The 27,617-nt window shown below is 44.0% G+C and overlaps 2 protein-coding genes across 3 annotated transcripts; one reads left to right on the top strand and one right to left on the bottom strand.

Annotated features, from left to right (window-relative positions):
- The first annotated feature begins 461 nt into the window (after window positions 1-461).
- Window positions 462-2,126, top strand: ZNF697 (zinc finger protein 697). Its single transcript, XM_085324608.1, is given in 3 exon segments — window positions 462-498; window positions 797-1,566; window positions 1,568-2,126. Coding segments are annotated over 3 exon segments (954 nt in total). The 3' UTR covers window positions 1,715-2,126.
- Window positions 2,127-8,020: 5,894 nt separating this feature from the next.
- Window positions 8,021-17,800, bottom strand: LOC146584548 (3 beta-hydroxysteroid dehydrogenase/Delta 5-->4-isomerase-like). 2 transcript variants are annotated; one of them, XM_085324517.1, is made up of 3 exons: window positions 17,583-17,800; window positions 11,810-11,974; window positions 8,021-8,914 (listed from the first exon to the last, which is right to left on the bottom strand). In XM_085324517.1, exons 1-3 carry the CDS (start codon window positions 17,734-17,736, stop codon window positions 8,100-8,102), a joined length of 1,134 nt encoding a protein of 377 aa, XP_085180643.1. In that variant the 5' UTR covers window positions 17,737-17,800; the 3' UTR covers window positions 8,021-8,099. The 2 variants fall into 2 exon arrangements, with proteins under 2 accessions (XP_085180643.1, XP_085180644.1); XM_085324518.1 differs by lacking the exon at window positions 11,810-11,974.
- Between the last annotated feature and the right edge of the window lie 9,817 nt (window positions 17,801-27,617).

A 27,617-nucleotide genomic window follows, 5' to 3' on the forward strand; every position in this document is an offset into this window, starting at 1 on the left:
CTGGAGGCGGGGGAAGGGCCTGCGCTGGCCCCGCCGGCGGCTCCTGTGGGGGGCAGCGGCCAGGAGGCCGCCCGTCTCCTGCCCCGGCGCCCCCTCTCCGCGCCCCTGTGCAGAGCGGGGCTCCTGCGCCCAGGGCTGCCTCCGTCCTCTCGCAGGGCGAAGGCCGGGCAGGGGGCTAAGCCGGGCGGGCGCGTGGCGGCTGCGGCTCTCCTCGGCTCAAATCCCGCCCCGTGGTGAGGTGAGGTGAGGGAGAGGGGGGTGTTCACTCAGAAAGGTGATTCCTGGGGAGGAAGAAATGTAGACGACGGTGAGCTCCTGCAAGGAGGACCTCCTGAAGCGACAGGCCGGGTGGTGATTACTGGTGCTCTGCAGGTCTCGTTCAGTGGCATACGCAGGGTCTGGCGGCCGGCAGTCTCTGGATGGACAGAGAGGAAGTGCTGTGAGTGCCAGCTCTCCAGGAGATGTCGGAGAGGGATCTGCTCACCGAGATCTCTGCAGGTGAGGGACACATCAAGTTAATTCAACACCACAGTGAAGTAAAAACCAGTGAAGTCACCTCTGCATTGAGTTTACAGCCAATGGTGCTTCCATCCAGATGGCACACACAGTTTTCCAGTGCTCCCATCTGCTGGGTCTTTTCCTCACCTATCTTTATTCTTCAGGCATTAAGAAGGGGAATTACCTTATATCACAGGGTGTGGAAGGGATTTTGCCCTCTTGATTTCAACCTTAAGCTAGGGTTTAACAGAGGCTCTCCTTGTGTAATTCTCTTTCTCTATTCTGCTTCTTTTTCAAGATGATGAGGTCATGAGTGAGAATGAGGACAGTCCCCTGGGAGATGATCCTGAAAATGTGAAACAATATGAAACATTACTGGAGATATTTGAAGAGAGTGTTTTCCAGAGATCTAGCAAGAAGGAGGCCTACCAGAGCCGGCATATGTTAGAAATGCACAAGACAGACCCCCTTGGGGAGACAAAGGATAACTGCTTTCGCCTAAAAACAGATTTTGAAGATCTCCACAGCATCCTTCTCCATCAAGAAGATGCTATAGGGGACGATCTCTATGAGTACAGTGAGTGTGAGGTAGTCTTCAGTCAGACATCAAATATTCTGCAGCATGAAATATCACAGATAGGAGGGAAACCTCACAAATGTACCGAATGTAACAAAGACTTCAGCTGGTACTCTGATTTAGTTAAGCACCAGAGAACCCACACAGGTGAGAAGCCCTTCATATGCAGTGAGTGTGGGGAAAACTTCAGTGTGAGCTCCCACCTTATCACCCACAGACGAATACACACAGGAGAGAGACCCTACTGTTGTCCTGAATGTGGGAAAAGCTTCAGCCGAAACTCACACCTTAGAAATCACCAGCGAACCCACACTGGTGAAAGGCCCTTCGAATGCACGACATGTGCAAAAAGCTTCAGTGATTTCTCAACGCTCACTCAGCATCAGAGAACCCACACGGGTGAGAAACCCTATATTTGTTCCAGATGTGGGAAAGGCTTCAGTCGGAGCTCTCACCTCAGCAGACACCAGAGAATTCACACAGGAGAAAAATCCTTTTTGTGTGTTTAGTGTGGGAAGAGCTTTCAATACAAGATTCACCTCACCCAACACTGTAAACTCCACCTGGGATAGAGAGCAGGACAGCTTGTCCCTTGGGCCTGTGAGCATTGCTGTCCTGCCTGTTAAAAAAATTGCGTGAATAAATTTTATGGGTCATTGAAAGAAGGAAGAAGCCACCAATGGGAGGAGAGAATCTCTGCCATAGTGCAAGTACGTTGTTCTAGAGTTGATAAGGTGAGAGGGGATAAGAAGTGGGAATAAGCTTGCTGTCAGCAGGACGGTATTGTTATGGGAATTTAAGGAAGSGCTCTGTAGAAGAAATTTGATGAAGGAGGAATTTAGTGATAAGAAAACCGATTGCTGGGAGTGTAGCCATTGGAGAGAGGAGACGATCTCACTGTCTTACTGAGAAGGCAAAAAGTAAGCTCCAGCAACTGGCATCTGCACTGTGGGAAATGAGTCAACTCACGGAACTGTGGAAGAGAACGGGTCCTTTATTCTCGCTGGCAGCATCTGTACATATTTTAGGAGCTTAGTTAAATCTGGTCAAAGATGTCCCAGTTTTCAGATACATTGGTAATGTTCTAGATTGAATGTGTTAAGGGTCTTTCTATTAAATAGAAACTCTTCTTTGGTCATTCTCCTCCCTCCTATCTTGTTCTGTCTGCCCGGATTGTCCTTTGTAGTCTACTGTAGTGATAGAGCAGCCCTGATTTCCCTCATCATTATTTCAATGAAGAGAAGAATGAAGTCTCACTTGCCAAGAAAAATAATGGATGTTAGTGTTCCTGTTTCTTAAGCACCTCCCTTTGCTTTTCTAAGCTGGGTTGGATAATCACTTTCAATAGTTTTTTTTTTTTTTTTTTTTTTGCTTTCTGAGAGCCTTATTAAGCCCTGGAGGCAACCAAGGTAACTGTGAATATGTAAATATATGGGGCTGATCTGAGGTTTCTCAGTAGCTCTCAGTGCTGCAAATTTTAAATATTTTGGAGTTTTTTGGACCTGCACAGAACCCTCTGTCTAAGAACAATGAAAATGGGAAGCTGGAGGGGAGCAGAGCGTGAATGGTGGTGACTGGAGGGAAACAGACCTCAAATGAAAGGACCTGAAGGGAAACAGAGCTTGATCTGATGAGTTTGAAGGGGAACAAAGTGTGAACAGAGGGATCTGAAGGGGAACAGCACAGCAAACGGGACTGGAAGTGAAGACATGAATGTAAGGGGCTAGAATTGAACAGAGTGAATGATGGAGTTTGGAGGTGAATCATGTGAATAGGTCTGGAGAGGAACAAGATATGAGTGGAGGGAACTATAAGCTGGGCAGCGTATGAGTATAGGAAACTGATGCTGAACACAATGTGGAGAGAGGAATGTGAAGAGGGACAGTGAGAATGAAAGGATCTGGTAGGGAAAAGAGGAGGAATATGTGGTCCTGGAGAAGAGTAAAGCACAAAGGTGGTAACTAGAGGATAAGAGTATCTGAAAGAAGATGACTGAAGGGGAATAGAATCACAGAATTACAGAATGATTGAGGTTGGAAGGGACCTCTGGAGATCTAGTCCAACCTCCCTGCTCAAGCAGGGTCGCCTAGAGCATGTTAAGACAGGGCTGCATCCAGGTGGGCCTTGAATATCTCCAGAGAAGGAGACTCCACAACCTCTCTGGGCAACCTGTTCCAGTGCTCCGTCACTCTCACAGTGAAGAAATTCCCCCTCACGTTCAGGTGGAACTTCTGTGGTTCAGTTTGTGCCCGTTGCCTCTTGTCCTGTCACACGGGGCAACTGAAAAGAGTTTGTGCCTGTCCCCTTGACACCCTCCCTTCAGGTACTTATAGACATTGATAAGATCCCCCCTCAGTCTTCTCTTCCCCAGGCTAAACAGCCCCAGCTCTCGCAGCCGTTCCTCATAGGGCAGATGCTCCAGCCCTCTGATCATCTTTGTAGCCCTATACTGGACTCTCTCCAGTAGCCCCATGTCTCTCTTGTACTGGAGAGCCCAGAACTGGATGCAGTTCTCAAGATGTAAGAGTGGAAGTAACTGAAGGAAATGAGGAGTCTAGAGGGGAACAGAGGGCAAACAGAAGGAAATGGAAGGGAAGAAACTGTGAAGAGCGGTAATGGGAGGAGAGCAAAGCATAGAGCTGGTGAGAAAAGAGCCACAAATTTGGGAGATTGCAGGGGTRAAGAGCAAGAATGGTGGAGGTTGGAGGGGAAGCAGGCATGAACAGAGGCTGGAGCTAAACAGATCTTGATCAGAGAGATCCAGACAGAAAGAGAACATAAAGGGAAGGTAAGCACGGAGCTGGAGGATAGGAGGGGARCAGAGCTCCATCAGAGGCATCTGCCAGGGATTGGAATGATAAAGTTCGGAGGAATGGGCAACAGCAGCCTTTTGAAATTCAGCAAGGACAAACACAAAGCCATACACCTGGGAAGGAAGAACCCTGCAAAAACACAGGCTGGAGACTGACTGGCTGGGRCTCTGCTGAAAAGGGTCTGGGGTCTTGGTAAGCAGCAAGCTGAACATAAGCCAGCAGTGCTCAGCTTTGCTGCCCTGGCAGCAAAGGAGGCCTGGGCTGTGTTAAGAGAAGCATGGCCAGAATGAGGGAAATGATTATTCCCCTCTACTCCGCACCAGTTTTAGGCCCTAGAGTACAAAAGGACATTGAGAAAGTGGAGTGAGTTCAGCAGAAGGGTCATCAAGATGGTCACAGGGCTGGAGCACTTACACTGTGAAGAGAGGCTGAGGCCATGGGGCTTAGCCTTGCTTAGCTTTCTCTGGAGAAGAGCAGACTTTGTGGGGACTTAACAGTAGCCTTCCGATATCTACAAGGATGTCATCAAGAAGAAGTAGCCAGGCTGTTCCCAGTGGTACATGGTGGGAGCATGAGAGACAATTGTCAGAAATTGAAACAAGRAAAGGTCCCAGCTTGTTATAAGGAAGGACTTCTTCACCACGAGCAAAACACTGAAACAGGTACCCTGAGAGGCTGAGAAGTCTTCATTYGCAGAGGTTTTCATGACCAGGCTGGACAGAGCCCTGAGCTGCCTGGTCTGATCCCAGAGCTGACCCTGCTTTGAGCAGCAGATTGGACTGCAGATTTCCAAAGGTCCCTTCCAATCCATGAGATCCTGTTGCTCTGTGATTGTAGGGGAACTGAGCATAAATGATGGGGCCTGGAGGGAAACAGTATGTGAATGAGGGAGATGGGTGGGAAACAGAGCCCAACCACAGGAGAACAGAGAGGAAGAGCATGAATGATGATGTTTGGAAGGGATTAAAGTTTGTAAGGAAGGATTCTGGAAGGGAATGGAGTACAAACAGACCCTGGATCAAAGTGACCAGAGGGTAATGCAGTACGAACAGGGGGACATGAGGAACAGAGCATAAAAGGTGGGTTTTGGAAGGAAATGAACAGTGGATGGAAGAATTTGGCGGGAGAAGGAAGAGAATAGACCACATATGCAATGGACTGGAAAGGAGTAGAGTGCACACATAGGAGAATGGTGCTTGTAAAGAGAGATATGGAGAGGATCTAAGCAAGGATGGAGAGGTYGAATGCGGACCAAACTGCTCACAGAGGGTGATGGAGAAAAGCAGAGCATGAACAGAAGGGAATGGCAGGAAACAAAATCCCAGAGGTGGGATGCTAGCCAAGGGAGCATGCACAGAGAAAAGGGAGGGGAACAGGCTGAGCTATGAACGACACTGGCTCATGATGGGGCAATAGAAAGAACAGAGCACCCAGAAGAGAAAGGACAACAGGCTGTGTAAGGAGGGGAGCTCCGGGAAACTGAGTACCCGTAGAGGGGAGTGGAGTGCAAACACAGGAGATGAAGGGCAGAAGAGTGCAGATGGAGAGTGCAGGGCAATGGAGCATTTTTGGAGGCATAAGGAGAGAAACAGGCCATTTAAGGTGAGAAATGGTAGAAGAACAGAGTGTGCTTGTCAAGAATGGAGGAAAGTAGATCACATACGGAAGGGAATGGAGTGACAGGGCACATAGAGGAGCCAGAAAGGGAAGGGAATAGGCACGGATGGTTGGGGAATAGAAGATCAGTCACGCAAAGAGGGGAATTGGAGGGGAGTAGGACATGCACAGAGAAGAGAGGAGGGGAATAGTATGTATAGAGGGGAATAGAGAGGAACAGAAATTGCATGGAGAGGAATGGAGAAGAACAAGGTGCTCATGGATGGGACTAAATGGAAATAGGAGTGTGCATACAGGGGAAGGAAAAGACACAGAGTATCCATGGAAAAGAAGGAAGGGCAACAGAGGAAGCACTGAGCAGAGGGGAGGGGAGGGATGGGGAGGGAAGCAGCATGATCATGTAAGGGAACAGAAGAGAGCAGAGCTCACACAGAGGGCAATGCAGGGGAAGAAAGAGCACAGAGAAAATGAAGGGTTATGTCTCAGCTGCAGGGAGAACTGAGGCTTGAAAGGACCAGTTGATCCTCTACTACGGCCTAAAGAGCAAGCACCCCAAAGTGATTGAGTATCTTCCCTCACCTCTGAAACCTCTTCTGGAAGGCACCCTGACCAAGAGAGAGAGTGAGGGAGAGGAATTTCTTAAACTGCTGCCCTAAGATCGGTAGGAGCACATCAGGGCCTCTCTGGGGAATTAGTTTATTTATTAAAAGTATCTTTATTTTTAAGTTGATTTGGGGGTCTCCTGGTAGGGATAATACAACTAGTTAGCATTCCTTGCACTGATATGCTGCAGGTCTGCCTTGAGCAGAATAAAATGTGTTAAATAATGTCTTTTATTTCTTTTTAAACTCCAGTACACACATCAATTTGCTTGAGTCAGCTTCTATCCAGGAGTTTGCAGTTCCACTGCAGTTCCAAATTCCAATTTCAAAATGTAATTTTCAAGTTATTTATTCTTCAGTGTGGATACAAGCATACCCTCCCCTCCATCTAGAGAGGAGTTATCAGCATACAGTGTAGCAGAGGATGGATCTTCACCATGGGATAGATCTGTGTGCCTACTAATAAAGGTTTCACAGAGGAGTTGGTGGAGATGATGGAGGCATTAAGAGTAATGCTTGCTCAGTGGAGAAGGGGGAGAAGTTGAAATGTTTATCTGTGAAGTGGTGGYATTCATTCAAGTAACATGCACAGTACTTGTTTACTGAGTATTTGCAAAATCTTTAGTAGGAGCCCAAAAGACTTACTTCCCTGTCCCCAGAATATGACTGTAAGTTCCTGTTGCTGTTATTCTGCTGCTTTGTGTCTTATACAGTTATCCTAAGATGTTGCTAGAGAAAGAGGTAATATTTGCACTGGCACTCTCTAATGTCTACAGCACTGAATAATTAAATTCAACACAGGTTTGGAGGGGCCAGCATCTCTGGAAATCAGATTTAATTATGTTAGAACTGAGACAGATAAATGCTTCTATTAACACCATCCTGAAGAGAACAGAGAAGCTCCTATCTTTTGGGGCTGCTTTCAATAAATGAGCTGCAGATTTAAGCAGCAAATGCTGGATCACATCTAAAAGGGTATCTGTTCAGACAAGTACTACATTTTTGGCCCTGAAATAAAGCTACACTTTCTGTAGGGACTCATATGGCATTAGAAAAGCATGAGAGCAGCCCATGTGCATCTATCAGCTAATTCTAACCTTTGTCCTCAGCTGAGAGCTGAAAATAGCATGAAATTATTTTTCAATACTGTTTGTTTTTCCCCAGTATCCGTGAATGTATTGACTCTGCAGTTGAAACTTTTCAGTGACCATGGCTGTCCTGGAATATTTTTCTCTTTTTCCTCTTGTTAAACATGTTGTTCTGTTGTGTAGGCATCAAATTTATTGCAAAATTGGTAACTAGGAAAATGAGAATGGATGAGGAACAGTCTTAAACTGGCCAAAGGCTTCCATCTCTCCCCCTCCACAAAGCTGTCCTTACTAACTGCTCTGTTACACTTATGTTGTGTTTTATGCCTCACAATGTTTACAGTGCCCAGATTTGCTCTCAAGACTGACAGGTCAATGACAGGCAAAATTGAACATTATTCTTGAAAATGTGAGTGAGAATTGTAACATCATTTTCAGTCATGTGGCTTCTACCTGCTGGGTGTTCAGTAAGGTGGATAAGAGCTCAGTGACTGAGGTGTAGCTTATTCTTACATATTTATACAGTATAGTCATAGTTCTAGGAAGAATTGTGCCCAGTTGTGCCCTGATTGCTTTTCCTGCAATCTTAAAGGTGGGGTGGAGTAAAAAGAAGGGTTGATGTGTTCAAACCGTAGACTCTTACTAAAATAGTGTATTTATGATGTAACCCTGATCAGCCTGCTCTCAAAAAAAAAAAAGAAAAAAGAAAAAAAAAGAAAGAAAGAAAAGAAAAGAAAAGAAAAAAAACATTTCACCTTTATTTATTCTGCTTTTTTGGGGGTGGCAGAATGTTACACAAATTCTACATTTAAATGCTGTGTAGTCATCCGCCGCTGCTGTTTACCCAGCTCTCCTCCAGCTTGTGGGCCTGCTTGTTTAGTCAGGTCTCAGCTCCTCTCAAGACCTAGGCAGCTTTGTTTTTCAAGTACTCCCTTCTCTGTGGGACTATGGAGGCAATCCACTGACTAGTGCACTGCTTCGCCTCTTCCCATGTGTAACGAGGCGTGTAGCCAAAATCCTTCTGTGCCTTGCTGTAAGAGAAGGTGAACGGGGTGTTCAGCAGAGTGACCAGGTGACGGTTAGTAGAGGGGATGTATCTGACAAAGGGCCTGAGCAAGAAGCTCAGTATCTCCAGCAGCAGCGAGAAGTAATACAACATTGTCAGTGGCATGGGGAGCCGGGGCTCGATTCCAAATCCCAGGTCCTTAGTCAGCTCGTAATTTAGATCAGCATAGCTCATATGAGGAGTGTCATCGGAGATGTAGTAGAACTGCCCCCTGATGCGCTTGGCTTTCTGCGGGACCTGCAGGGCTTTGGCTATCTGTACATGCGCCCAGGCAATGTTCCCCACATACACGGGGTTCACCAAAGCCTCCTTCCTGGAGAAGCGCAGGTAGACATTTTTGTTCAGTAAACTTTTATCCAGATGACCCTGAAGAAATGGGCATCCTTCTCCAAAAATGTACATGGATCTCAAGGCACATGTCAGCAGCATGCCACCATCCTTTAACAGCTGGCCATTGGCCTTCAGCACAGAATCCTCTGCCAGTCTCTTACTTTGAGCATAAGGAGATTTTGATATACTCTCATAAACTGTGTCTTCATCACCRTTAAAAATTGGGTCACCTCTGCAGTTCGGGCCTGTCACTTCTATAGTACTGGTGTATATGAAGTGCTGGATGTTGCAACGGGTACATGCCTCCAGCAGTAGCTGAGTACCTTCAAAAACAAAATGTGAGACAGGTAGCATTAGCTGGGTTGAGTAACAGAGGCTCTAGGCAGGGCTGGTTAGATAGGTAGTAGTATCTTTGGGATGAGCTGTGCTAAATCTCCCCTCTCTGCAGCTGTAAGAACACTGTCCTGAGTGATGCATTCAATGAAACTGAACATTCTCTGAATCTATTTTTATTTAAGGAGTGTCAGTGTGGCTGCCAGAGTTATGCAAGGATGAACATTTAGTCTTAACTGCATGCGTTATTTCTTATGCCGGACAAACTTTGCTCTTGCTTACACTAGAATAGACACAAAGTATCTTCACTTACCCCGGGTTCACTCATTCGTGCCRTTAGTTCAACAGACTTGGTTTAAGGCACAGAACTTTAGAAGCTGCCTTTTTCATTAGGTACCATCCATCCTGTAAATCAAAGCCCTACTTTTCCATAATTAAGCACGCTCTTGAGTGCTTTGCTAAGCAGGAATTGAATTAATTTGGGACCTGAAGGTTTGCTCCAAAATCAGCTTTACCCAGTCCAAGCTTTACCCATTGATCATTCAATTGGCTTTGGAGGAAGGCTTGAAGACAATGATTTTTTGTCAGAGCAATGCATTATACCTTGTAGTCAAACGTCATAGAATAATATGCAGTGAGAATTTGATGCTTTGTATGTAGCTCTCATTTTTTAGTATATTCTGGCTTTTACTTTTGATGTCAGTGCAACATTAATGCTCTTAGTGTGACTTTTTGTATGGACTATATATCACTTTAAAAATACAAGATTTTCTACTCTTAAAATCCTATCATAATGCTTTCAATAACAAGTGTAGAGGTAAGCCAGCAAGTTCATGTTCTTTCAAGTAGCCAAGGATGTTAAGCTGAGAAAGTACATCCARGGGAAAATAAATATTTTAATAATTYGTGGGKKTTTTTTTACTTGCAAATAGACTCTTTTTCTTCTGAGATTCGAGGCAGAATTACCTTACTTGATGTTCATGATGTAATAGGAAAGATGATGTGTAAAAGAGCCAATAATTTTGGAACAAAGGATACAGCTCAGGTCTTTGAAAAAGCAGTATTATGAAATGGCCAATATGATATTATTTTTTTTAATTCCCTTCCTCAAGCTACATCTAAAAAGATACCATGCTACTGAGGAGATTCTTTGTGGAATGTGAGGCAGAGAAAAGATTGCATCATGGCAAGTTTAAGTTGCAGTTCACTGAGGTTCTCACKTTCCCAGCTGAATTTTGAATTCAGAGACACCGCATAGCTTGCTGTGCTGCATCATTTTCATGATTTCCCTTTGAAAGACCTGAAATACAGAGGTCCCCAAGTGGAGAATGGGGTCACCAAAGRAAGTGCAGACTCTCAGAGGTATTAGCCCAGCTGCTATCATAGTTACGTGGGCTTTGCTGCAAGGCCAGCTCCCACAGGGGAGGCAAGGTTCTGCTCGTGTTCAAACTGTTCCTGTATGGGGAAGCTGAAAGGAGCTGGGYGTGTTTCCCTTTTATGTCTCACATTTTTATAGGTCTGAGTTTGAAGCCAGGTGGATTTTGATCAAAAAAATCAGCGGATTTGTTATTGCTCTGGATTGTGAGCATCCACATCTGGTTCCTTGTCACTTTTATATTATAAGAGTTTTGTTTTCAAGGAGAAACTCAACTTCCATCCTGCATATCTATGAAGGACGTAGCAGTGTCTTGGCTGCTCAGAAAACCAAGAGAGCATCAGAGTAGAAACAGAGGGAAGAGGACTTCAATATTTACAAACTGACCTCAGGGTTACTTTACTCTAGGAGCAGGACTGGTCTGTGCTTTCATCCTACCAGATGTTATCAGCTGTTCCTCACTGTCCCTGTAGAGTGACTTTACCCACAGACAGATTCTGTTGGGAGGTTGTGAATGATTTATGAAGGTCTGGGTGCTGTTTGCTTAATTCTGAACCTGCCTAAAGGACAGACTGGTGAGGCTCAAACTCTGTAAYTCTAGCTCTTTTCTGTAGGGGTTCCAGCAAAATTTCCTGCTGTGAAAAATAAACTGTAGCAGAAAAGAGAGAGCTTTACAAATTCCCTTTCTGAATTACCACTGCTGTATCTTTATTTTTCCTACTACCCAATGCACAGGTTTATGAGAACTTGCCTTTTTGCCCTCTTCTTCTGGCAGCGACCTGAGAAGCTGCCTTATGGACTCTGATTTGTGGTTACTTTCAATTTGTGGCTTTAACTGAACAGAAATGAATGGGTCTGGAAATTGGGGAATAGCCAATATTTGTGCCAGTGGTGGAACATAGAAGTATATTCCTTATTTATCTGTGATGAAGCCCTTTGTCTGTGGCAGAGAGGAACAAAGGATCAAGAAAACTATTCATATAGATAAGAGTGTCTTCSCATAATCCTCACCAAAGAGCTGAAGCCAGGGAGGTCAGCATTAGTGGAGGTTAGGCAGTATCTGGAGATGAGTGAAAGGCATAGAGGGRATTAGGATAAGGAGAGGGATGAGGTTGTCCTTTTGGGAAATAAATTGAAATTTCCTAACTGCTGATGCCATATACACCATTTCAAAGCCCAATCATTCCACCTTCATCTGATCTTTTCATGAGGAACATGGACTCCTTAGTAAAAAGGGAGATCACATCACCAAGTGAGAAGTGAGAGTTGACAGCTGTGAATGATCCTGCAGTATCTTGCAGTGCAGGACTCGTGCACKCTCGGTATGAAGAGGGCCAGATCTGCATCGGGCCGCATATGTGCCTGTTTTACAGTCACATGTATGGCTGTGCAAGATGCAGAACACCCCAGTGAATATGGCTCCAAAAATCAGGTCGCGGTCCCTTCTCTGAGCAGCTGATTATCAGCACTTAATCGACACAGGTCTGGGAAAAGTGCTTCACTCACTCACCTATTACATTGACTTCCCAGAGCAGCTGCTTCTCTATGAGACCCAAGGTGTCAATGATGGAGGCTGTGTGGATGACAAGGGAGACGCCCTGGCARGCAGAGTACAGGAACGTCACATCTCGGATATCCCCTTCCAGGATTTTCACCTCTGTCTTGCCCTGGAACTCTGCAAGAGCAGCAGAAAACAAATAAAAGGTCCTTACTGGCATCCCAGTCAGGTACCGAAAGGAGTGGTGAAGGTCTCTGTGGATGCTGAAGCTGCACTTGGGAAGTGCTGACTGCCCAGGCACAGGAGGGATATTTTAAGGCTGACAAAACAGAAGACATTTTTCGATGACTATACTATGAAGTGCTAATTACAATGCTATAGAAGTCTATGTTACATTGCCACCCATATCTTTGGAGCCAATATTCAACATAGTCCTTTCTTTTTTTTGAGGAGAAACCTTTCACACTGCAAGTAAGGGTCTGAAGCTTCCTTCAAGTAAGATATGCAACTATTTTAAAGTTCATGGGATGGCTGAGGTGAGGGAGAGGTAACTTTAGCTATCAGTGTTCTGGTGACTGGCTGTTTACAAAAGTGTTAACCCAGATGCCAAATAGCCAGGAACTGCATGCTCTCGYCTTCAAGGTGGTGGATGGTCTCTCTCCACCCATAGCCTGTGCACCCACACCTATGTTCACACTTTGCCCCATGACCTTGTCCATAGTGCAGCTTTTCCTTTGCTGCTCTTCTAACACATTCCTTACGATTCTCACACATTTCTTTTATGCACCTCAGCTATGAATTACTGCACCTCTTGTTACTCCAGCTCTAGCTCCGCTTCAGTTTCTGTAATATGGCCCCATTTTCAGGATGTACATCCTTCTGGTTCAACCTAAGCTCTCAAGGCCGCTCTCTTGAGTTACCTCAGTCGTGACTTGCTTTAACTCCTGCTTTTCCAGGCCAATCCTCTCCTCAGCAGCTAATGTGTGTGACAGCTAGTATAATTCTAGTTTTAGGAGCCACACTTCTCCAAAGTTTTGCTAGGTGGAGGCTTCCTTATACAGCCTAGAAATACACTGCAAAATTTAACCAGCCCAGCTGTGTTAACTGACTGTATGCAAAAATGTATAGTCCGAGGTGATGCCAATCTCCTAGGAAACCTGCCGGTGTGGCCGCAGCTTCGCCATGGGAGAGGGCTAGCTCAGCACGACTTAGAGCATTCAAGAAAGTGGTGTTACTACAGGAAAAAAAAAAGAGAAATCCTCTTGTAAGCCTCTGCTGTGCCTACACTAGAGGGCCCCCCAGGCATGGCTGTTGTGAGGGGACTCTGAGGCTCAGGCAAATACTGTGCCTTCTCACTGCCCCTCATAGCTAACTTCGAAGCAGGCAGAATTTCATCCCGTATCTTTAACAGAGAAGCACTAAGGGAAACAGCTGCTGAGATATGGAACTGAATGTGAATATATTTTAATATTTTTTTTTCTTTCATTATCTCTCAAACATGCTGGGATTTAATCTTGTATTAATTTAACATTTGTTCTGATGCAACAGGTTTGAGGGCCTCTTTTTCTTCTCAGTTTGCTGGTCAGAGATGTGAAATGAGAGCTTAAATAYTCAATATTTCCAAAGCTGTTACTAGTCTAGAGTTACTGGCCTTCCACCCCAGTCACTGATATGTGCTATCTTGCTATCTTTATTTTACAGAGTGCAATTATTTTCCTAAGGCTCCTTTTCCAGAGGGTTCACACTGACCTCTACTTGTATGGAYGCAAAAGCGCTAGCGCTAGATGACGTGGATGGGCTTTCTGTTAGGTACTTGGCAATTGGATTTTCTCTAATAGGCATTAGTCTTTGCGCAGCACTTTTAGCTTCCTGGTGTTCTCCATGAGTTCGGATTTGTGGGGTTACAGTAATCTAAAGGATTGAGGTATGTGGTTTTCAGGATGTAAATTCTTATATTCAAACATGTGTCTGCATTAGAGCTGTCACTGTGCCTGGACAGGAGTCAGGCAATTGGAGGCTTTTTACACATGCAAATCAGAGCTTGTAGAAAAATAAAGAGAAACCCGTCCCTTTTAAAGCTGATCACCGGAATAGTAGGTTGTCTAGCTGCATTGTGCCTTATTTGGGCTTACAGATTTTTGAAGCTGTGTGTGATATGAAGCAGAAGAAGCTGCTCCTGAAGTGCAGCAGTAGGGAAGAGCTAAATTGAGCTTTTGTCAGGCAGCAGTTTGTGATCCTATATGGTCAGCAGAAGTTGCCCTGGTGAGTACATTATGTGCCTTTTCGCTGTACTGACATCAGCTAGTTCCCAGGTTTGGTAGGTTGGTTGTGTTTTGCRCTGGGGAAACAAGAGAACTGCAGATAAGCTTGGAAACAGAGARAAGAAAGAACGAATGAGTGACAGATGGCATTTACAGTCTGAGATGGACAGCAAAGACAGAGACTTGACTAGCATGTGTAMAAACTCTTGCCAAGGCACTAAAAAAGCATGCAGGTCAGATGGACAGGGAGGAAGAGAATAAATTCAACATAGCTATCAGTTTTTGCATACTATGATTACGAGAAAGCAGCTAGCCACTGAGAAACATTTTTTTATATCACCCATGGATTTTGCACCCTCTGAGTGGTAAAGCAGCCTGCTTGCTGTGAAGTAGTTTTTGTTTGGAAATGTAATGATTAGTCAATAAAATTCAATGTCCTTTTGTGAGCAGTGTCTGGCTTAGCATCCTTGTACTATTTGCCCCAAACTGTCTTTCTCTTCTCTATCTGTTGTTTAAAGTTAAAGTAAACAGTAATGTCTGCATGACTAGAGTAGCTTGAATTAGTTGGTACTCTTACTGTGGAGTTTCTAGCTACTGTGGTGGRGATGGTGGGGAAAGGCATTTCTCTCATGAGAGCTCTCAATTTTCCTGGGTAAATAGAGGGCTCATTAAAATGATCGACTTTGTGCATTCATAGGAGAAAGTTTAAAAATGTATCTTATTTTCACTTATTCTCACTTTCACTTCTCAAAGGATAATGTAATTTATTAGCTTCCTTAGCTCAGAGAAACCAAGATGTTTATGCTTGTCCCATTTCAGCTACTAGGTTGTTCTACAGCTACCTTGCCTGTCTGTTTTGAATGCAGGGATAAAGGCAAATGAATCTGACTGCAAGTTTGAGCTAAAAGGCCAGAATGAAGTTTACCACAGTAGGAATTTTCCCCAAAAATAGTTTTGGGAAAAGCAATCCTCCTCCTCCTCTACTTTTCTTCTGCTTTGGAGCAGTCCTGAGTTACCAGTGCCTGTTTTAAATGCTGAAGCATCACATGGTCTATAAATTTCAACCTTTGAGAAATGACATGAGACGAGGGTTAGGGCAGGGAAAGATGTGCAGAGGAAAGAGACAGAAGGGAGTCAATGCTTTGAAATGATGAGAAACTCACTGGAGAGCAAGCTAGGAGGTTCTCCTAGCTTTTGAGGAAGGTGCCAATGCAATTGTGGGCAAAAAGAATTCCATAAATGGAAACATAGGAATGGTATGAGGATAAATTGGAAGTGGAGTCAGGAGGGATGGCAACCAAGGCACCTAACTCCATGCCATGTTCCATATAACTTTCATTCTCAATGACAGCTCAACTGGGAAGACTCTGGACTTGAGCTCAAGGCACTTTACATTGATTGGAGCATTCTGGGCTCACTGGGAATGTCAAGACAGAAAATGCTGCTATTTTAGGCAGACTAAGCATGATGGTTAGGGTCTCATCAGAATAAAGATGAGTGTCCCAGATAGAATTGGGCACCTAACAGAGCTTGCACATACTCCTGTGTTTTGTTAGTCACAACACCTGACTCTGCAAGGACATTGCAAGTAAAAGGTGCTCAAGAGTTTAATGAGAAAGAAAATGACTGGACTCTGTTCCAGGCTATTCAAGAAGTCTAATCAACATGTGCCAGCAAGTAAAGGAATTTTAGTTCCTCTGAAGAGTTATTCCCTACAGTAAAAATAATGTATGTGGTGAGATTCCAGCCCCATGGGGTTTGTAGCAGCCCTGCATTTGGAGCAGGAATCACAGTGTCGGAGAATTTCTTGGAAGGGAATGAGAGCAAAATATTTCTGATAGTCCCAAGCACAGGCACTAGCAGGACAGTTGAAGAGAAATGGCTATAGAGGCTGATGCAGACAGGACTGCCAGCTGTGGTGCAGGGGCTCAAGGCCATCGAAACCTATCTGAAACGCCAGCCTGTGGTTCCTACTGCCTGCTCTTGCGAATGGAGCTCTGATAACTCATTTGCCCCTTCCTCCTATGCTGGCCAGCTAGTCAGCAAGAATGGGGCAAGAATAGGGCAGGGAGAATGTGTCTGGGCAGTGTTTAGAGGAGGAGGAAAGGGAAAGCGTAAGGAAAGAGTGCACAGAGCTTTCTTTTTAACAAAAAGGAGCAGCAAAACCTTTGCTACAATTCAATCGGGATTGTGCCCACCCGATCAGTTGATTTCATTCCCCAGGAAGCTCCATTTTTCCTACAAAGTTCATAGCCAGCACAAAGGAGCAGAGATGTTTCTACCACTGAACGGCTGCATCAGTGCTAAGTCCACACATTACCAGCGCTGCTACTGTTGCTGGTTTTGGCACTGGAAATCAGGACCGGAAGGGCTGCTGCAATGCCCGTGGAGATCTAGCAAATCCTCACTGAAACAGTGCATAAGGTTTAATGAGGAGGAAGTCAGCAAACTTATATAAAGCCATACTAAAGGCTTGTGTAATTTGTACCAGGGTTATGGTGCACTATTACTATTATTTGATGTCACTTAATCATTTTACAGAAAGATTGTAGCTCTTTAGCAAACTGTATAGGGTTGTTCCATAAGAATTCCTATACAGGTAATGCCTGTATGGAGGAAGAATAGTTTTGCAGTTAAGGCATATGATGTAGGAAAGCATTGTCAAGTAAATGTCTATGATGTACACACTTAAGTACTTGATTGAATGTAGGTTCTTATGTGCCTATTTATAGACATGCTCAGGACCCCAGGAAAGTGGGACATTTAAAATAGTGCTCTGAGGTTCTGTTTTGCCACAGACTGAGTGTTACACTGAGCAGATCATTCCATTTTGCTGTCCCCATTCTCTTCAAGAAGCCAGAATACAGACTTGGCCTTTGCAAATGGGGGTTGTCTCTTCTGTGCACAGCAAAACTGAGAGTTCTGCTCTCCAGGAAACTATGATAATAATAATAACAACCAGTTTTTAAGCTGTGCCCTTACAACTCTCAGCCAGAGAAGGTCACTCCAAGCCTGCAGAAAGTCTGATTAACCCAGGCTTGGAGAGAACCATCATCATTTGCCCTCACAACTCTGTCACTGCAGGTAGATTTGCACATCAGAGCCCAGAGCAACAAGCTSTGGGCTACACTGCCCACAAGCACAGTCATGCCTTCCTTTTCCTTCCCTCAGCAGAAGCGTGAGATTTTTTTTTCATTGATTTTCATCTGTGGGCTTTGATCTATTTGGAGGTCAGGCTGAAGACAACCTGTTCACTGTAGTGGCAGTAACTAGGTTGCTCTTCTGATCCAGAGAAGCCTCAGGATTTGGCAAGGGGATCTGTTACTTTTAGATTTTACCTCTGATTTCTGTGCTGAAGGGACAGAGGGGGATAGAGCATGACTTTCTTGAGGTAAAACCTGCAACTGCAAGGCTGGGATGGAGGGTATGAGGTAAAAACTTCCAAGCTGTCCACCTTGATAAGATAAGGTAAGATAACATYGCATATACCCACAACATATAGTCCAGGACCAGGTGGTACTTACTTCCAAAGCTTCTGAGTGCTTCATTGCTAAAAGCTTTGTCCAGCAGTCGGATCTCAGCTAGTGCCTCCTCTTCTTCCAGCAGTAAGCGGACAATCCTCTGGCCAAGAAACCCTCCTGCTCCTGTCACCAGACAGCTCACCCCGGCCAGTGACATTGCTCTGGGTTGCTCCTCAGTTGCAAACTGGCTCTCTCGTGTGCTTGGAATGGCTCTTTCACCTCCTGCCTGAGAAAATGAACAGATGATAGCATCAACCTCCAAGGTCTCTCTGAATCAAGGGATGTTACCAGAAAGAGACATTAACGTAACAACAATCTCTAAACCCTATGCTAAATGCAAAGCCAACAATTTTTAAAGCWTTTCTTACTTTTGCTAGCTGTTTCTGTACAGAAATAGCCTAGACATTTTTCCCTGCAAAGAAAAAATATTTACAAAATATTTTAAACTGAAGAAATTAACAAAGCTGAAAAGGCACAAAATCAACTTCAATGCTATACACAAACCCCACAAATGTCTGTCTCAGTCCTTGGCTTCCACCTTTCTAGCATTCAAAAAACCGTAGAGAAGATTTGCCTGTATTTATACACTGCACAGCACCACCTCAATTCCCTTGCTTCCCCTCCCTCTCTCATGTCTCCTTTGCTACAAATGAGCGCATTGCTTCCACCCCTCCCCTCTCATGCAAGAGCATTCGTGCTGTAGCTGAGGTCCAAATGCCTGGTTAAATGTGGTCCTGTTGTCTATATTACAGGAGGGTAAATCCTCATGCTGCTCATTCCCTGTAGGTGTACTTGCTTGTATTACACAATGTTAATATGAAGGAAGAGAAAATTAAATGTAAATAGCAGGAGTAGCCATTCACACTGCTCGTGTCACACTGTGATGTGGATTTTACTGCTCTAGTTTCTTGTCTACTGGGCTCACCCACCATAGCATGGGTTTCTCACACTCTCTATGCAAGACAAAAAAATGTGCTTTKGGGATTTTGTTGAAATGATCTAATCTACAGACCATGTCTGTGAGAGTATCTAGCTAAAATAAGGCTAYGAGCTGTGCTTTCACAGTAGACTATCATTACTTTTTACATCTCCAAAATACAAAGGATATGCTGAGGTATCTTTCACCACGGCGTTCACTCCAGTTTTAGTGAAGCTCTTTTCCAGTGTGAGACCAGGGTAGGGCTTAGGCTTTGGTCTGAAGTTCAGATGACCGATTCTACCCTCCTAGTGCTTTGGACACCTTGACCTGAGCTCTGTTTCTTTCTCTGTCAGACAGGGTTAATCAGGTTTCATTACTGAAACGGGATGTTAAATACATAGCTGCCTTAAACAAGGAACGCTGCCACAGGCGAAAAAAGAAGCCCCAAAATGCAACTAAAACTGCACTGAAAGCCCTGAAAAAAGCATTACTGATTTCAGATATAGCTGGAATGAATCGCTGAAAATGATTTATTTGCATTTGTGCAACTAACTCTTAATCTCCCTGTTTCATACTCACTAAAAAGAGCCCTGGAGAAAAGCTATAGAAGCTGCACCTCCACATCATTACTTTTCAGAACAAAACTGGACCTTTAAGTAACAGCAAAAAAGCAAAGCTGTTTTGGGTTGAAGGAGCAGAAGAGAGCACCCAGCTGACACAGATGATAAGTTTTGGCAATGGTTTCAATGACAGCGTCCTTGAAAACCCTTCCCTTATACCAACAAAGCTTTATAAAAATTGTTATCGGTGCTTCTTTCCTTGGCTACTCTCAGATAGGACCTTGACATTGTATGTTCTTATCAGAAGCTGGTGCAAATGAATTTTATGCTGTGCCTGTGTTTTGCAAGAAAAAATAGCTCATTAAACCCTACTGCTACAGCTAGTGTTCTCTGTGCATATACCTTGGAAATGGTACTTCCATTTTACTTTCAGAAAGTAAATAAAATGCCTTGAAGAGGCATTAGAAAAGCAGGTAATACAGTAGAGCCTTTTAAGATACAAAATATTTTCCTGCACCAGATTTGCCCATTAGAACTCCCAAGTTTAGTAAGGAACAGTGCTTTATATGAGAATATGAATAGTGCATAACTCTAGATGACTGTAGGGAGATCTGTAGCTCCTGTACTTTAGTGCTCTTAGATACGACTGGGCCAAATGCTTGAGGCAGTTTGAAGGAATCTTCTATACTGCTAAACAATATGCCTCATTTGAACTGGCATTTGCGAATGTTGGAGATCCGCACAGCACCAGTGCACTAAATTCCAGAGCAGACCCACGTATTTTCCAGGCTGTGGAGCTTCATGTGCTTTCCACTAGAGATTTTTTTTTCATTATTTCTCTTTGAAATTGTTGTGTGGTGTTGTTATGCGGTGTGACAGCTCATCTGTGCTGTAAGCAAAATAATCAAGATCTGCTATTTCCCCAAGCAGCCCAAGGCAGATGCTTGAACAGTCTATATGCCACAGAGAGTGTTTAGAGAACATTTTCAATGAGCACTGAGGCCAGTGCACACCTCACCCCTAGTCCCCATGAACAACTTCATCAAGTTCAATGTTATAGCATGGGTCTGGGATTTGCAGTCTAAAACACAGCTCAGCATCATCTCAAAAGTTAATGAACATGACATTGACTGTGTCAAGGCAGATCATTTTTTAATTATGTTGTCTTTTCCTCCTTGACTTTATCATAAACCAAGACCTTCACAATCTGTTAYTTTGCCCAAGTACACAGAGCTATATGCTAGAATGGGTTGCATGTCTAAGAATATCATTTTAGAACATCAAATCTTCCAAATTTTTGCTTGTGTTGGAGAATTATTCTACATGGACTAAGTGGACAGTTTAGTCCATGTGGAATTCACCATATCCCATCACATGTGTGTCACTGATTTGGCAGCCCAGGGACAGCATTGGTCTTACATCTGTAGTGGTGGCTTATTGTGACAGAATGGGTGGCTGGTATTAGAACAAATTTTCTTTAACATCACCACAAGGAAACAAGACATGGAGGAGGGAGAGTGTACCGGAAGCAAGAAGACAGCAWGAGAGAAACAGTGAAGAGGAATTTCCCAGCAGCAATGAGAACAAACTGAATAGTTACACTAGAATGATGAATACAATAAACTTGCAGAGCAGAGAAGCTTTGGAGAGGGAAGAGGARTGTGTTTGTACATAAGGTGATGCTGTTTAATTGTGCAAAAGAAGCTATGTAGGAGCAAGAAGAGACAGAGTACTTTGTCTAGAAAAGAAACATGGTTTAGGAAAGGCATTCTTGGATTCTGTCTTGTTGTCCAGGCTGAGGAAAACTGACACAGGGAAAAACAAAAACAAAAACAAAATCTCTTATTGTTGGACTTTTTACTATCTAAGTATAGATTAATTGTAACTTGAAAGCGTTGAAAAATTCATGTGGTTCTCACGTAAGAAATGAATGTGTTTCTTACTATCATATGCTCACAGGCTCAAAATGCCTTCATGCCAACAGCTCTTGGTGAGAAGGTGAGCTTTGAGATGTGATTTACCTAAGGAAAGCTTTTTCCCATACAAGATGGAAGTTGACATCCCCTGGTGACTCTCTCTAGCAACTACACATTAACATGAGACAACAAGACTTAAATAAGTAACTTTTGGACAACTAAAGTCAGCAAAACTGAAACAAATGCTGAATAAAAACAAATTCTCATAGTTAGGAGCTGTTTTAAGACACTTTAGCCAAGATATGAAGACAACCTCCTTAAGAGTGGTTATCTCAGAATTTCTGTATGTTTGACTCTGACACAGAACATATCTGCTATTTCAGTTGTATTAAAATTCTGGTAGCATGAGGGAAAAAGTGAATAAAAACCTTTCTTATGTGACCTTCAAGGTCAGAAAGACTTGCCTGTAGTATTCTTCGCTGTATTATTTAGCATGTAAGTTGGGCAATTAACTGGAAGCAAACATTTTGTCTCATTTTCCACTTAGTTTTAGGTAGAACTATGTTTCCTCAACTGAAATTGATAAATGAATTATTATATATTTAAAGGCAGTAGGAATTTACATCATATGCCAAGGAAACAGTATAAATTTGGATCTTTTTTTTTTTTTACGTAAACTGCCCTGGAAATAGCCTGATTCCACGTCACTGCCACATCATCCTCTGGGAAATGAACTCTTAAATTTCTGTCTTAGCATAAGGCCACAGTATGAAATGCTTCCTATTGCCCAAATTTTACAGAATCAGCAAATTGCCAGCTTCCCAGCTTTTCCCCCACTTTTGCCTTCCAATATCTGTCCCAGCCCCCACCAGTCTTCCTGTAGCTGCTTGGGAGGAAGGGTAAYGGGAGAAATATATATTAGAAAAGGAGGGAAAATGAAGTGCTTGCAGAATGGTAGGTAGCAGTTTCCTCTTTCCAAGTGCATGTCTTTTTAGATTGACAGACTGGCTTCAGGCCTGGAGGACAACAGAGGAGGCAGTAACCTGCGTGGATGTGTTGAAGAGGACACCTAGCACAATCCATACATGCATCAAGTTACCACATTTAATTCTTTCACCTTTGGTACCTCTGGTAAACAGATGCCTGGAAGGGGCAGTTTCAAACTCCTGCAGGTTTTCCACAGTACACACAGAGCTGATGATGGGAGGCTCAGGGCCTTGTCCTGTCAAATTTTGAATAGCTCTAGGGATGGAGATTTCACCACCCTCTGGGCTCCTGTTGCAGCTGCTGACCATCCTCATGGTGAGCTTTTCCCCTAATTTGTAACTGTAATTTTCTTCATTGCAGCTTGTGCCCGTTTGCCTTTCATCCTTCTACTGCTCTGAAGTCCGAGAAGTCTGGCTGCATCCTTTCTATTACCTCTAATTAGGCAGTTAAAGATAGCAGTAAGATCCCTCCTCATAGCTTACTCAAGACTGAACCAACCTGTTCTCTTAATTTTCTTGCAAATCCTTGAAGTCCATCAAAATGTGTGATGTGATGCTATTTCTGAAGCTTATCTCCAGGGCTGTGAGTCTGCCAGCAAGGTTTATTATTACTGGAACGCAGAGGAAGGCCTCCATGTGAAGGCCTCTGCAAGATCACTGCAGACACATTTATCTCTGGGAGAAATTCAGGTCTAAACAAAGTGAACTGAGAGGGTTAGTACCACAGCAATATGAGAGTTTGCAGTTAATACACAGCGCTCTCTTTTGCTACTGATCACTGGGGCATAATACTTGCACAAACCTACCAGAAGAAGCTTCCCTTCCCCTCACTCTTGCATTTGTACATTAGGAAAATAACAGCAGTGTTACGGTAATGATTGATGGTCCTGCTCAGTCCTCAATTCCCTTGTGCAGAGAGAATGGGAGGGGAGCGTACGCACACAGGCCTGATGTCTGCCTGGTCTCTAAAACAAGACAGCCGTACAAAGATGAAGAAGCAGTATGTTAAAAGGTATGACAATTGATCACTGCTCCATGTTTTTGTTCCTTGGTTGCACAATTAAGAAAAATCTAGAGAAAGTTAAGCAGAAAACAAGTAAAAATGCCAGGGCCCTTGAGTTCCAGACTAGCATCCTGACCTGAACTCTGTTCACTCTTCATAAATCTTCTTTAGATTTTAGCAGCATTCATTTGAATAAGTTCATTTGTAAGTTGTGCTTTATTTTGCTTTAATGCTGCATCAAACAAAATAATTACATATTTAGACTATTTTGTAGGTATAAAGTGTGCTGTAAATTAAAGATGGGAGCAAGGAGGAAATCGAATTCAGTTTAATTATATTGATGAGTGAAACATTTAAAAGACTGGAAATGCCAGAGTTGAAGAGCTGTACAGTCTTAGTTTTACTTCTCATGCACCATGAGAGTCTTTAAATCCAGAATCCCCTTCTATTTTGCCATTAGCCCCCAGTCAGTGCACAGCAAGAAGAACATCAGGGAACAGATCAGAATAATCCAAGCATACAGGCATTACTCCAATCTCATAATATATGCCAATCTGAAAGGGCAGAAGGGACTRGGAGTGGGGGGTGTTTTAGGTCATTKTATAGTTTGGAAAATTAGATGGAGAAATAGTATGACTGCCAATAGCTAACAGCAAGAGACAGAATTGGAGGACAAGATATTTCAGCTCCACCAATGCTGCTCATTCAGGACCGCCTACAGTCCCAGCCTCCTTCTGCTGACCTTCATCTCATTTGCAAGTGGCCCATATCTCTTCAAGTCCAGCTGCAGGTGTACTGCATTAGACATCCAGATCCTGAGAGCTGTGAGTCAGTGGCCTCTGCARTTTTTGGTTTAAGAAGTTTATGCTGTCTTATATAGCAAATCTATAGAAAGACTTGCTCAGAGGATGCAATTTTTTTGGCTTCCCTTTAGAAGGGCTCAGATGCCCTTCAGCTGCATCTGTCTTCCTACTCTCCATCCCCCTTCAGTGCCATGGGGAAAACAGAGAAGATGAGTTACAACCTGTTCTCAAATCGTAAAATAATCCATTGTGCTTATTTTCATGATATGAAATTGCCTTTYCTTCAGAACAGGTTTAGTTCTCATGGTATTCAACAACGGTGTCAATGAAGCTATTGTAAGTGAGCCCAGCAGTGCAGAGCATTTCCATCATGATTGTTTCAGGTCCAGTAGATGTCTTTGGGTTTCTTACTATGGTTTTCCTCCCTGAAGGTTTTTTTTTTTCCCCACAATTCTAACAATTACATTCATTCCAGTATCTTGTTTTGTTTGCTTTAAGTGAAAGCTGAGACTCTGGAGCCTGAAATGAGAGGTKTTCCTGCCTCAGCACAGCAGTCATGAGCAGGTACTGCCATGAGGAGGTGCATGAGGAGGCCAGCTATGCTGTGTGTGGAGTTTTGAAARAGCCAGACAGCATGTTGAATGAATCTAAGTGAAAGACAGGTGAGAAATTAATGATTTTTCAGTACCTAGATTTCCCCAAACAGACAGAATTTCTTTCGGTGAGGAGTCAGAGGGAACAAACATGATGTGCGAAACAGGAAGGGAAGCCTGAAACAAGCATCAGTAATTCTTATGTTGGACCACATAAAAAAAGGAACYGAGAAAAGAGGAATTGGACAGCAGAGCAGGCCTTCAGGGAATCTTGTCAATGTGTACAAGTACCTGAAGGGAGGGTGTCAAGGGGATGGGGGCCAAACTCTCTTCAGTTGTCCCATGTGACAGGACAAGAAGCAACGGGCACAAACTGAGCCACAGGAAGTTCCACCTGAATGTGAGGGGGAATTTCTTCACTGTGAGAGTGACGGAGCACTGGAACAGGTTGCCCAGAGAGGTTGTGGAGTCTTCTTCTCTGGAGATCTTCAAAGCCCGCCTGGATGCAACCCTGTCTACCATGCTCTAGGTGACCCTGCTTGAGCAGGGARGTTGGACTAGATGATCTCCAGAGGTCCCTTCCAACCTTACTGATTCTATGATTCTACCAGAGAGACAGAGGACCCCATTTTCACAGAAACAGAGCTTAAGTGCGGTTGCCCAGTCTCTCRCTATCTACTTTCCTATTTCACAGCATCAGCTCCAGAAGACAGCAGCAACGTTCACCAAAAACTCTGCTACAGACACCTGCTCAATCTCACTACTAGCTAGTGGTATTAGAGGCAGCAGACTGTCCCCTGGAAAAGCATTAATGTCCTGAGCCATGGACAGGCTTCATTGCCTCAAGTTAATCACTGGCAATGACTCACTTTTTGTGACTGGTTTTCCTCTTCCGTCCCTAAAGCCTGGTGCCTAAGTCTTCTAGAGGAGCCAGAACTAGATCTAAAACAATGCAAAYGCTTAATGGGAAACCACCTGGAGGTATCAGAGAGAGCATGATGGAAATCCTGCTCCTCTCCAGAGCTCAGCCAGCTGATTCAGGTCTACCAGTAGGCACATTCAGCCACTTCCATTTGCATAAGCTTGGAAGCTTCACTTCTAGCAAGTCYAAGGCTGAACAAGCTTCATTCTGTTCTTTTAAGGTATTGATGCAACAGGAGTTGGTGCTGGGCTGCTCCTTGTACACTGGGAATCGGTGGATAGCATGCTCAGCAGGAAGGGAGGGCACACATACCCTTTGCTCCTGAGGAAAAGTCACATATGCCGTGTGCCAGGAGCATGTCTTGATCAGAGAAGCTTATTGGCAGTTTCACAGGAGAAGAGTTGGCATTTTCTTGAAACCCTGCCACTTAAAATTACAGATCTACTGAACCGGAGTTTGAAAACTGCATAGCCTTGTGCTCAAAGGGCTCCTTGTGCACCTTCCTCCAAGTAATTACTAGGTGAAGTAATGTCCTTCTTGTAGAGCCAGGTGATTAGCAGAGATGAGAACCATGAAAAGAGCTGTGAGTATACAAGAAGGGGAGCCCTGTGTGCGTGGGACCACTGGGAGGTGCACTAAGCAGGGCAGGTGCCCAGCAAGTTGGCATTTCTTTGGTGCAAAGGGAYATCTGGCATCACATTGCTGCCCAGTATCCTTCAGCCATTTTGCTGCCCTAAAGTGCAATATAAGCAGTGGCTACACCAGTGGCTGCAACTGGTCTTAAAAAATAATAAKAAGAAAATAAGAGGTCAGGGGTCTTAACAGGTATTTTTAAGATCACYTTGCATTTTTAAAGATGAGACACAGAAGTGGTTTTCATGTCTATACAATTCCATTTAAAAGATCTGATTAGGCCAGAGTAATTAAAATAGTTAAACCCTGTATGGAGATTCTTTACTATAACACCATTTACCTTGGCCAGTTCCCCACTGATGTATGCTCCACATTCATAACAAAGACCAAATATCCACACAGGAATTTTAGCCATTTAGATGAGTTTTATTTACACATTTATTGAGCAGCACTGCATAAGGCCTRCAAATTAATGAAGTATTGTTAAACACCTCCTTGCTAGAGCAGCTTAGAGTAAATGCATCTCTCTTGGAAGTATCATCATAGCCAGCAGCATTTAGATAAGCAAAAATGGTGGAAAACCATTTCACAGTACTCCAGGGGCTAAGACTAATCACAAACAGCACAAAAAGAATGAGCTGAAAAATTAGATTGTAGMTTTTGTTCTGTAAGTTCTTTTTAAAGTTCTATGGCTATGTCCAAAAAGGAAGCAGGTAATACCACCTCCACTACCATGCAGTGCAAACACATCAATGAGCCTACAAACACAGCCTAGGAGGACATAGCCCAGGTAACACTGAAGCAGCATCAGCCCAAAGCACAGCCTSCCAGAAACTGTTGTGCTTAGCAAGAGGAGCCCTGTGCTTCTAGTGCCCAGGCAATTCCTGGGCATCCCTGTGCTGTACTGCAGCCAATGACACAGACAAACCCTAAGCAACATCACCCACCAACACAAGGACCAGCTTCTGCTCTGGCTGCAGGGTGCTACACCTGTTTTACATATATCTAGAAAGGTTCATGCCATTGGAAGGAACGTGTTAGTTATGAATATAAAAAAATAATAGCCTAGATGAGGACTGAAGAAAAACAATAGGGAAAGGGGTTGGCCAGGAACAGAGAGGAGAGACAATGACAGGAGAGGGAGTGAGGAATAAAGAGGAAAAGAGAGACTAGATRGCATAGTCCAAGGTTGTCCTGTAAGGAGTGCTACAGAAAAGGAATCAGAATCATAGAATCAGTAAGGTTGGAAGGGATCTCTGGAGATCATCTAGTCCAACCCCCTCTGCTCAAGCAGGGTCACCTAGAGCATGGTAGACAGGGTTGCATCCAGGCGGGCCTTGAAGATCTCCAGAGAAGGAGACTCCACAACCTCTCTGGGCAACCTGTTCCAGTGCTCCACCACTCTCACAGTGAAGAAAATCCCCCTCACATTCAGGTGGAACTTCCTGTGGTTCAGTTTGTGCCCATTGCTTCTTGTCCTGTCACATGGGACAACTGAAGAGAGTTTGGCCCCCATCCCCTTGACACCCTCCCTTCMGGTACTTATACACATTGATAAGATCCCCCCTCAGTCTTCTCTTCCCCAGGCTAAACAGGCCCAGCTCTCACAGCAGTTCCTCATAGGAGAGATGTTCCAGCCCTCTGATCACCTTTGTAGCCCTATGCTGGACTCTCTCCAGTACCTCCATGTCTCTCTTGTACCG

The sequence above is a fragment of the Rhea americana genome, unplaced genomic scaffold (genome assembly GCF_003343005.1).
Source record: "Rhea americana isolate MKP2758 unplaced genomic scaffold, rheAme1 scaffold_92, whole genome shotgun sequence".
NCBI classification, from domain to species: Eukaryota; Metazoa; Chordata; class Aves; order Rheiformes; family Rheidae; genus Rhea; species Rhea americana.